Source organism: Octodon degus, unplaced genomic scaffold (genome assembly GCF_000260255.1).
Source record: "Octodon degus isolate 3935 unplaced genomic scaffold, OctDeg1.0 scaffold00085, whole genome shotgun sequence".
Classification (NCBI taxonomy): domain Eukaryota; kingdom Metazoa; phylum Chordata; class Mammalia; order Rodentia; family Octodontidae; genus Octodon; species Octodon degus.
Window position 1 is genome coordinate 6,455,974 of NW_004524661.1, and position 12,044 is coordinate 6,468,017.

The window sequence follows — 12,044 nt, forward strand, 5'->3', positions numbered from 1 at the left end:
TCACAAAAGAACATCAAATCTAATCTCTACATGGTTGTTGAGACAAATTTGTATTGCAGGTCACCTGCTTTTAAGGCTCTAGATAATGACTACAACCTCAAGTCTGCTAATTACCATGAAAATTTAGTATAAACAATGGCATCTACTACTTGCTATCTATAGGACATGTAGTTCATATAATCCTTTGGTTGAATTAAAGCTTAACTAGGGATCAAGTCCCATTTGGCCCTTAGACTATATAAGTTTTGAGCAATTGGAGAAAGGACTGTATGGCTTACTTAGAAGGCGGTTGCAAGAATTTGGCCTGGAAAGTAGTATAGATATTATATGATGTTGCTGAGAATTCACTTATCTGGAATTCAGATGCTCTCCTCTATGAGAATTTTTTTTTTCCTGGCTACATTGTGACAACTTCCAGAATTTCCTGGACGTAGTCCTTATTTTTTAGTCTCTTGGGCATTGTGCATTTTGTTCTCTGTTTTCCTCCATTGCTTTGGTTGCTAGGAACCAAAGCTTCAAATCAAACTTTCTGTCTATCTTAAAGAATGAAATAGGAATATTTATATATGAGCAAATATACATTTTCTTCCCAAGATTTTTTTTTTTTTACTTTTACTGTGTCATCTCTTATAGTTTGAGAGTTTAAGAGAATTTATATAAATGTCCACAAAATGTAAAGGAGGTACAAGAGGAGAAATTAATAAATTAAACTATTTTGCTTTGTAATGCTACATAAATAAGATAATCATTAAGATCTACATGCAACTGGATTATTGGATCACCCTTCGCCCTCTGAAGCTTGCTGATTTTGATATACTATTTTTATTTAGAATCAAGCAAGCCATTGGACAAATCAAAACTTTGGCCAGGACATCTTTGGTCCAGAGACTTATGAAAGGGCCCTGACAGAAGCATCCTGCTTACATTTCTTACGTAGTTTGGTGATATGAGTGCTCTACACCCCTTTATTTAGACTTTATAAAAAGTTAAAATTCAGCCTTCCATGGGGGAGAGGTGGGTCAATGCTTTCCGATTACAGCACGGATATCCATATGTTTTAGGCCTATTTGCCGACAGGAGAGTGCAAACCTCATTCTGATAGGAAAGTTTTCTTATTCTTTTATCTGCAGGACCCTTCATTAGGCTGCCACTGGGATTTAGATGTTTCTCCAGGTGAGTTACTTCATAGGATTTGAAATTATGCCGCGGTATACAAGACACATCCTCAGAGCTAACCTGCCCCGGCAGGAAGAGGTCAGAGCATAGAGTAAACCCCTCTTTGGAGCAAAGCTATCTGGAAGCAAATGCTGGAGGGGGAGAAAAACACCACTCTGGTATGCATCGCACTAGCTACACCTGGGCATCAGCTTGATTGGCATAGATTGAGAGTCAGAGCAATTTGGCTGCAAAGGTGGAAAGGTTTTAGCACCATCTGTTGAAGAATCCTCTATAGTCACAGAAAATAATGACAGTCAAACCGCAAAGGTGACACTTGAGGGTTGCTTTGAGGAGGTTTTCATGTTGGGCAAAAAATCCATTTTGTTCCTATAGTTAGAGCCCAAATTTTCTCTTTATGATAGGAAGTGCTTGAGCAGGAAGAACATGAAGTCTCCTAATGATAAGCTTTGCCAGTGTCAAACAGTAACAGCAAGTGGACAAAGAGAAAGAAGTTTTTACTGTCTTGCATGGACTGAATATATTGTGAGGTCTTATGTTACTCACACAAATGACAAAGACCAAACAGCTACCTGATATTAGAAACACAGGTCACTTTCCAGAGATCAACTTAAAAATAGTCTGTGTCATTAGCTAACTGGAACACACCCAAGCACACAGGTGCTTTGCTGGTGCCTTGACAACTCCTGAAAAATTCAGCCCCTTTCATCAAACTCAATTCAGAACACTCAGGCACAGCTCTGCACTCTGCGTCTTCTGTGTCCAACTCTATTTTCAACCCTGTATGTCAAATTTAAATTCATAGCAACTCCATTCAGATCTTGATAGAATCCCCAATTTGCTCTGGACTCCAATCCCTTGCACAAGACACACACACACACACACACACACACACACACACACACACACATGTGAGCACATGCTACTTGAACTCAATTTACTCTTGATTTAGCTAAACCCAAGTCCAGAATTTTGAATGACTGTTTGTTGGCCAGAGCTTTTACACACTCTCAGATAAGTGCTTGATGACAAGAGAACTGCATAATTGGGTCTTCACCTCTTGGTTGAAGAAATCATACCAACATAGGCCCTTGTTTGTAATGAGAACGGGCCCTCACATTTTTTTGTGATATCTTCTCCTCTTACTGAAGCGAAAATCACTTTCAGTCTTAAGTGAGCTGAACAAATTGGTGTAAGTGAGGAAAAATGGATAAGTTTGACGGAACACACAGATCTGTTGTATCCACCAACATGAGGCCTCGATGAGGCATAAGGCCAACAGAAATACCCTATCAACAGCTGCCAATTGGATGCACTGTCCACAAGAAAAGAAATCACGCAGTGCGCTATCACTAAGAAAGCATTCTAGATGGCCCAGAGATATGAACTGACCTCTCTTATGGAAATCATCTTTGCTTGGGTATCCATATATGCATAGAATGATGTAGTTTTTAAAAGCTCATTTTCTCCTTAATAATTGTCTGTTTTTAAAAAGCTATCAGCAGGTGCACCTCATTTCAAAAGCCTCTTGTCCTTCATAATACAATATTCATCGCGATTACATAGTATGAAATAAAAAGCAGCAAAACATAAGCGAGGGTAGTTCAATTAAATGCAACATAATCTGCAGAAAAAATAGCTCTGTAGACAAAATCAGGTTCCAATGAGAGAAAAAAGGGAATATATTTCCACATATTTTTAATTATATAGAATTTCCTCAAACATGATTTTTCATAATATATTCCATTAAGTTAACATCATATTTGAAGAAAGAGCATTTTCCGATTTCATTTTAAGCCTGATTTTGAGCAATTACAGTGTCATTGTTCCGCGGTAGAAAGGTTGAATTCATTTACTGTGTGGTTATGCTAGTTATGATTGATGTCTCTTCTCCAAATGATAAACCAATCACCCCAATGATGTAATGTCATTTTAAGAGTGCCATAATCACATTTCTCTCAAACTAGAAGCTCTGATGAGTTCTAATAAAGATTTATGGTAGATTAAAGGCCTTCATAATATCAACAATGGATTGCTCATTTGATGAGAGATTTGATTAGGTAATTTTTTTTTTAAAAAAAGAATATGAGTTTACTAAATATATCAGGCCTGGCTTTGAAGAAGGACACAGGCCATCATAAGGAGCAGTCCGTCACTCCTTTCCACAGAATGAATCATCTTAAGTGTGCTTGGGAGGCCTTTTCTAACTGGAGAGGTTGAAGCCTGTGGTGGCATACGTTCATGGATGGCGCTAAAACATAATCTCATGGAGAAAATTCTTGGCCTGGCATGCTCTCTGTTGCTTCTGGCGGGATGCATTAGTGGACAGTGTGGCTGGATAATCCAGAAGACAACTTCAAAATTTTGGGGCGAAGAGTGACCACTTTCTGTCAGTGTCTCTTCTTGGGCCTTGGGTGCTTAACTGCTAGACAGTGCCTACTCTTACATCAAGACTCCATGAGAATATTGCGCAGATAGGCAAAATCAAAATAATCGCTGGGCCCAGGGAAATTCCACTTCGGATTTAAAGACCAGGAGTTGAGACAGGAGCCACAATATTCTTAAAAGTGTGGCAAAAACTTGTGTTCCACACTGCTGCTTGGGAATGTGAAAACCAAAACGAGAACTATGGAGTTAGAGGCAGAATTTACCACAGCACCACACAAGCAGCTTGTTAAATTCAAGCGGCACCAGCAGAGGGTCATAGGAAAGGTCACACCCCAAATACTTCAGACCTGGCAGGACATTCAGTATGCATGTCAAGGTACACATTTTAATCACAAAATCATCTAAAACAAGCAAGGAAGAAGAAGTCAGAAGCCAACTATCAAAAAGCAAGCGATCTCAGAGGCATACAAAGTGGGTGTGTGAGGGCATCCAGGGTCGCGCAGGTAGGACCACAAACATAGAACACAAAATTCAATATTCCAGTATCTCTCAGCACTTCACCTTTGAGAACAGCATGCTTTCATGTGGAGCCATGGGCAAATTCCTCCCAATGAAGGAGGCCCAAAGCCCGTTACGATAAGTGAAACCTCTTCAGTAACTGCGACCTTCAACAAATATAACTTGGAAGTGCCACATCGCAAAATGACAAATGCATTTCACCTTGATGTTTCCCCTACCACCTTCTTCCCAGCCCTTGTTTCATAGTTGTCATTTTGCTGGAGAATCAAGACTGTCACGCACGAAACAGCACACATTCAGACACCACAGAATTTCCTTACCACTGCTGGAGGCTTGCTGGGGCCCTGAGCATGCTCTGAGCAGGTATGAATTGGGGGAGAATTCCTCATCGGGGTTGGTATCCATGATTTGATGGGAGGTGTTGCTGTCTAGCAATGGCATCTGGCAGCTAACTGGTGGAGGATTATGGGAGCTAGGCAGCTGAGCAGATGGGAGAAGGCTAGACGAGGATGTAGGTGGAATGGGACGACCTGGGAAAGAGGACAGAGGGGTCAAAGGTCAGCAATGAGTGTCATGAGAGCATCCCAAGAAAGTCACATTGAAATCCACTCAAAATACAAATATTAAAAAGTAAAGTAAAATGAAATGCGCCTGTGTGCGTGTGTGCATGTGTGTGCGTGTGTGTGCATGTGTTTATACAGTAGTCTGATGTGTCTCCAACAGGCTCAATCCATACTCTAGGCCAGTGATGGTGAACCTTTCAGAGACTGAGTGTCTAAACTGCAATGCAAACCTACTTACTTATCACAAAGTGCCAACATGGCAATTAAATCGGAACACTGAGGTTTTAGTTTAGACAAAACAAGTGTTATCCAATGCTCGGCTGCTGGGGTGACTTGTCTAGTGTGTCAACAGAGAGGGTTGTGTTTGCTTGCTGCAGCATGTGTGCTACAGGTCGCCCACACTGCTGCAGACAGTTGAGTTGCATATTTCAGCGAAGGACGTACCAGCTACAATGAAGCCAGCCTGGAGACTATCCAGTTCTTTCTGACTCCTTTGTTACAGTCCTCACCTAACTTCCCATCCTCTCTCCTTCATCTACGTCCTTGCTGATCTCCTGCCTTCCTCTTCAGTTACGCTGCTCATGTATTCTTTATTGTCTATCTCCTTTCTCTCCAATGTGAGAATGATACTTTATGTGGAGAAATCAAGCGGTTTCTACTCTTGGTCTCTTCCACTGGCTTCCCACTGCGAGTGGAAATCCATCTAAGTTCCTTATGATGACCTACATGGTCCCAGCTCCGGGCCGTTTCTGCTTCCTCCTCCTCCTCCCTAATAATGACCCTTCCCATTTAGCACCTTTATTTCTAGCCAGTGGAGCCATCTTTATTTCTGTTTTTTTGAACAAGTCAAGCCATTGGATCTTCAGAACCATTTCACTTCCTCTTCTATCTGTGTAGAACATTCTCCCCTGCCCTTACTTTCTGGCCAGTATTCACACATTTTATTATTCTCTTCAGGCTTTCCATGTTTGCCTTTGTGACAGTTGCTTACCTACCTGCTCTAGCCTACTGTTCTGTTTAAATTTCGCCGTAGCTCTTATTGCCTGTGATATGCAGTCCTGCATCCCCAATGTCTTTCTAAAGAATAGCACCTGCTTCCTTTTCCTGAAGAACAGTCAATTTGAATGAAAAGATAAAAGAATAAACAAAGCCAACTCCATTAGTTTGGGGGCAGGATGATATGTCTGCATGCCAAAGAGATGGCCAAGGTCCCGAGGGTCTGTGTCTCATGACCTGCGGACACCATGGGGGAACTCCCAAGAAAAGAAGCCCAGCCACACAATGTCATGAAGAACAGCAGCTAATCTGGCAGCAAGTAAGCAGTGGCCCAGAGATGCTCTCGGATCGAGAAGTTCGCTCTCACGGGAAAGCCTCACACAGCTTCTTCTTCATGGGGTAGGGAGCTTCGGGCAAATTGCTGAGTGTGGATCATCAATATGTGTGCTCTCACCTCCTTTGCCCTTCCTTCTGGGGGTCTTTGTAGTTGTTTCTTGTCGGCTGCTTTGTTCACTGGGGCAGGTCAGGAAAATGAACTGAGAGCAGAGCCCAGGGGATGGGCCCTAGAGCCAGAGGTGTGCAGAGAAGTACAGGATGTTGAGAGAGAAAACTGTAGATTCAGGCTAGCTCCTGAACTCAGAGAAGAAGTCCCTGAGCTTGAAGAAATGTGTTTTCCTGTTTATAAAGGGACTACATCTGTGGAAGCATTTTCAGACACTCAAGTGGGTGCCAAATGTTTGTTGCTGCTCTTACAGCTATATATCTTGATTTATTATGCAGCCCATTAAATGCTCCCAATGGGAAATGCAATCATTATGTACTGCAAACATGTGCTAATAAAAATAAAAACTGAAAAAAATGCTGTAGATGATTTCAATAAAACCCATGAGGACTTTGTTAGATGCTGAAGCCTGAAATATAAGATCCATCGTCCTTGCCCTCAGACAGCTCTCAGTCCACCAGAAGAAAGAGAGGCAAATACATCACACGGTGAAAGTAGAACTACATGGTCAAGAACAGGATGCTGTTACATAATGGCGTAGTGCTCCTGGGACAGAGCAAAGGGATCCACAGTCCAGCTTGGGTAAATAGAGCCAAACACAGATTCTTAAAAATGGTAAAGCCTGAGCAAATCTAAAGAACAAAATGACTTTTAGGCAGAGAAAACAGAACAAGTGGTAGTAGAGATGCATCAGATCACTAGCTGGTTCTCCTTTTGGAGAATAGGACTGGTAGGATTAATAGATAAAATTCCCTTAAAGTGCACAGCCTCCTGCCCAGTCACAGAACTGCAATGAAGAGCTATCATCCCTGAAACTGATCAGTGGATAAATGGAATTTACTCTGAAAAACACAATTACTTCAGAGCTTTTTGGGAGCAACACTAAATCATGACCTTCTTACGAGGTGCTCTGGCAAAGGGAGACAGAACACACTGGACTTCCACCAGAATCCATACACTGACAGTCACTCCACACCTGTTCCCATAGATCCCATAATAAACATAACTATCATTATCTGTTTTTCGATTGCTAATGTTTATTGCACAATAACTATGTCACTGACTATGCTAGTTTTTTCATTCGTATCATTTCACTTATTGCTAAAAACAGTCCTCTGAAGTTACAATGGCTATATAGTCCCATAAAATGAAATGAGAGCATTTTCTCACTTCATTGATGAGGAAACTGAGGCATAAAGAGATCAAATTTGACAGCTAGTTAAGTACCAAAGATCAGGAATCATACTTCTTCAAGTAGCATGGTGACAAAGAAAGGAAGAAAGTGACAAAATGGGAGGAAGATTTATGGAAGGTCAGGGCTCTAGTCGCCCCTGTTCTGATCACAAAGCACTGTTCAGATTTCAAGAAAGAAGCATTTCTTTGAATAACCATTTGTAGCAGCCATCATGCGACGCAGCTCAAAGTCTTTCTCCTAATTTTGCCATGAAGTTCAAAGGGGCTTCCCTCATAGCGATGGTACCCTACACCTTCTTTGAGGCTCCTGGAGGCAGAGTGGTCCTGATCAAGCCCTGGGAAGCCAGCGGTGACAGCCACTTAGTGGCGAGGCTCTGGTGGGCATAGATTTCAAGTCACAATGAGTAGGCTTTAAAGTTTGTACTCTTGAGGCGTATCTGAAGTTGCGTGTAGGAGAACAAGGGTGGCTGGAAGCCAATTTTTAAATTCCTTTGAGTGACTGAGGTGGAACTGAAGTTCAAGTGCAATTTTCCAGGAGCCTGATATGATAGTTGCTGTGAAATCATTCTTTATATGAACTTTTTGAAATTTGGTTCAGCATGAATTCATTTCCTATAGTACAGACAGAAGTGCTTTTTAATTTTTACAAACATAGACAATAGAAAGCAGTCATAACACAATGAAAGCATCATGCTTGCTTCAGTGCACTGAGACTGCTTGTCCCAGGATTGTCTGATTCCCGTTACTTTCCCATCTCCTATAATTCTGTGCTTTGGTTGCTCCTTCAGCTCTGCTTTCTAGTGGCTGCCATCACTTGGGAAATTTCTCAGTCCCTAGATCTGCCCCCAATCAAATGGTATGCTAGTCTCTATTTGCTGTGTCATTTGCTAATTTCGTTCACTTATGCTACATTTTTCCCCACGACTATTCCAATGGCAGAGACCATCTGTGTAGACACAAGCAGGTTCCAAAGTACAGGGGAGGAAGCTGGAACTTAAACAGGCTCACTTTATGGACCATGATTTCTTACAGAAATACTTTGTGTGGGACGGGCAGGTACCCTGGCAATATAAAATCTGTTTCCCAATTTATGCACTACTGAGACTTCCTGATCCCCAAACCACTTTGAAAGTTCCATTTAAAAGGGTAGAATCCCCAGCAAATATGCAGAAAAATGAGTTGCATTGAGCTGTTCTGAGGCAAAAGGAATTGTGCAAAGGCAGCAACATGCCATTCATTAAATTCACATGGCTCTGTGTTTTCCAAGACCCCATGGAAACCACAACCTCACTGGTTACCTGTGGGACTGGCTTCTTTGTGACCTTCAACATGGAGATTTTACTTCAAATTTTGCTAACTTATCTGTTTCTAAATGAAAGCACAGTTGTGATGAGTTTAACTCTTAAAGCTTTGCCTAGGCTATATGTGGTGGTGCACATCTGTAATCCTAGTACTTAGGCAGAGGTACAAAGATTGGTTGCAAGTTCCAGTCCTACCCAGATAACTTAGTTTGTGAGACTCTGTATAACATACAAAAGTTTGCTATATGAGGAAGGCCTCCTGTGCTGTCTGGAGCCCCCTAGCCTTGAGGCACCATGGCAGCCCTGCCCAGTCCTGGCTCCTGTCCTTGTCACAGTGAGCCACTGCATCCCCACTGGGCCAGCTGGGTCTCATTCTGTCTCCAGGGTGTGCCCACAGGGTCCCGGACTGTGTGTTAGTATATAAGTTAAATGAGAGAAAAAAAAGTTACCAATAGCTGAGGGTCTAGGTCAGTAATAGCGCACTCCTGGGTTTGATCTTTCAGTATTGAAAAAAGAACTGCCAACAGGGCATAGTCACCTGTACCTATTATCCTAGCACTCTAAGGGACTGAAATGCAGTGATTTAGTGAGAGCCACAAAATAAAAATTAAAAAAGTGCTGGGAATATAGCTCAGTAAGATGATTCTGAGGTCAAGCTCCAGTACTGGGGAAAAAAAAATTGGACTATTAGGACCAATGGCAGGCAAAGCAGTTCCACACTAACCTGATAGATTGGTAGTGGCCCTTGCATTGCAAATGCCTCACTAAGAAGGACTCTGCCGATTCCCCGGGCTCAGAGGGAAACACTAACATTGTCCATTAGAAACCCATAGACACAGGGTGGGGCGAGGTAGCGGAAGCACACTGCTGATTTGCCATTCGTGTTCTCTGCCTCTACTGCAGGTACTCCTGAGGACATCATCACATACCTGTGTGGCCCAGGCAGTGTTATGTCACCTCCTCAAGCACTGAGTTCCCGAGTACTGTCTCCCTGAGTACTTGATTACTCCGCACTCCATTTGGATCTAGACTTTACCCAACAAGATCGAAGGGCTATGTTGTGCTCTCCACCACCCAAACGGTAAATACCAACAGAGAAATTGCTGCTCATTTTAAACATGCTCACTAATTTATGACACAAGACATGTGGCTGATCAATCCCCCCAATTCACTTAAAACAACTGGTTGTTTTTCATTCAAAGGATTAATGGCACACAAATACTGAAGTGTCTGTGCAGGCAACACAGAACTCATTTCCATAGTGACTGGCTGTCAGGATATCGGTGGAACCAGAAACACGCTGAGGAGATAATAAAGCAAACAGTACAGGGAGTAGCTGCATTCACAGTATAAGTTCAATGAGCTCACTACTATAGATACAGTATGTGATCTTGCTTTGCACAAAGAACTGAAGTAATTTTTCATGTGTGGCTTTCTTTTCTAATATTGTTTACATTTTTTTTCCAAAATAAGCACGCACTAATTTCTTCCACATTTTGGGGACTCATGGAGTTTTTAAGACTTAGGTGGATTAACTTTGCTCACTCTGAACCTGTTAGCAGGCAGTAGGGCTGGGGCTTGAACCTCCGACGTCTGACTGTAAAGCCCATGCCTTAAAGGGTTCGCCGCATTATTTCTCACATCAGACAAGAGTGACTGCTAAGAGGAGAGCTGGGCATGAGCTGCGATCCTATCAGCCCTCTTTGGGCATGTGCCGCGGACTCATCCAGAGGAGGTAACTAAGCGCAGGTGGAAACAAGCTCCTCTTAGAAGTAGCCACAGTGACCACTTACACAGAATAAATGATTTCTAAGGGAAGAAAGATATTCTTGAGTCAAAACTTGAGAAATCCTCTGTGGCATCCTAAGTTCAAGGACTTAACAGAAATATAGCTTTTGTGTTAACGTTGTATACTGTAAAAGCACCTCACTAACCCAGGCAAAACCATTGGCTATAAGTTTTAAAGAAGAGTGCTAATAATGGTTCACAATTCCTGCAATAATTCGGGAGCTTCATTACATTATCTGTTTTTACTTCAAATGTTTGAGGTTTATAAAAACCTCTACTTTAGAAAAAGTTAAAAAGTGAGAAAACTGAAATTATCTTTATGTAAATAGAAATAATTTTCTCTTTTAAAAACTACTTTTCTACATGCCATTAAAATATTCTTCAGGGAAGTGCGTCGATTTTTTTTCAAGTTCTCCCTAGGTCTGCACTTGGAACCTGCAGAGCACTGTGTGATGGAGAACTCTCCGACCTGGTAGGACAGGCTTCCGAAGTCCACAGAAGCCTGGCACATGGCCACACTGCAGAGGACACAGGGTAATGTCACAGAAACCCTAACTGCATTCTCCTGCATCCTGCTGACCATATTCGCCACCATGGGGAAGGTGGATAAAGCCGCAGCACATCTGTTCAGCCTATTTGTCGAACAGCAGGCTCAGTTATATCACATATACCCTTTCTACAACTAACCCGGCACTATCAGACGCTTTACAAGTGTACAGACTCTGAAGTATTAATAACACACGGAAGGGTCAGAGTCAAGATATTAAAGTTAGGCTTGTATATTGCCACAAACCACAATGGGCTGTTTCTAACGCTAGAGTTGTGTTACACTCAAGTTATTTACTAGGAGGGTTGGGCAGACCAACCTAATCCATTCTCCCTTTCTATTTTTGCCCCAAATGAAATTTCAGTGTCCAGTAGATGTCATTACCTACTGGCCTCTTGCAGGTATTTGTGTCTGTCTTTCTGCCGGCTGTTTCCCCATCTTTGTTCTCTGGGATCGATTTCCAAGTTCTCAGTCCATCCCACTTTATTTGTTCTCCAAAGCCCAAGGGAGGAACGGTGAGGGCAAGGCTTTAGAGTCAGGCAGGTGCTGAGTACGTCTCTTCTGCGTGCGGGCAACTTCGCTGCCCTCTCTAACGACACTACTGTGTACTTTGTGTGGTTGTAAAAGACTGGAGATTGCACTCATAAGGCTCAGGGAATGTGCGTGACGCAGAGCAGGCGCAAGGGGCTAGAGGGCGCCAGCGAGGCTTGGATGCTCTTGGCTCTAGGTGTTTGGCAAGCACCGAGCGTGGACACGTGGCTGAGCAGGAGGTAAGAAAGCTGCCATGCTTTCCCACGGCCGTTTACTCGGGGGTGAGGGTGGGGGCTGGAAGGACCGTAGGCCTCTAGTGAGTCGGGGAACAGCCCGTCTGAGCATGGCGTCATCAAGCAAGAGAGCAGCGATGTGAGATTCTAAGGGTGTTTCCGACAACACTGAGAGAACATCCGCCTTCTCCCAGGCCTGAAGCACCCTGCTGCCAAACACTTAAATACAGAAATTGATGTATTCTCCATCTGACCCTCTTTTTACATCCTAAACTGGCGTGCGTTAGTTTTTGACACTTAGAACCA

General features: G+C 42.7%; 1 protein-coding gene across 7 annotated transcripts in view; it reads right to left on the reverse strand.

The window, feature by feature from the left end:
* Tenm2 (teneurin transmembrane protein 2) overlaps positions 1 to 12,044 on the reverse strand; it is a 935,290-nt gene that overhangs the window by 359,226 nt on the left and 564,020 nt on the right. For 5 of the 7 annotated variants that reach the window (XM_004637048.2, XM_004637049.2, XM_004637047.2 and 2 more), the window contains one exon: positions 4,404 to 4,613. The exons of the other annotated variants lie outside the window; for them this stretch is intronic. In XM_004637048.2, the coding sequence (XP_004637105.1) occupies positions 4,404 to 4,613 (210 nt within the window). The remainder of the gene's footprint in view (positions 1 to 4,403; positions 4,614 to 12,044) is intronic. 7 annotated transcript variants of the gene reach the window in all.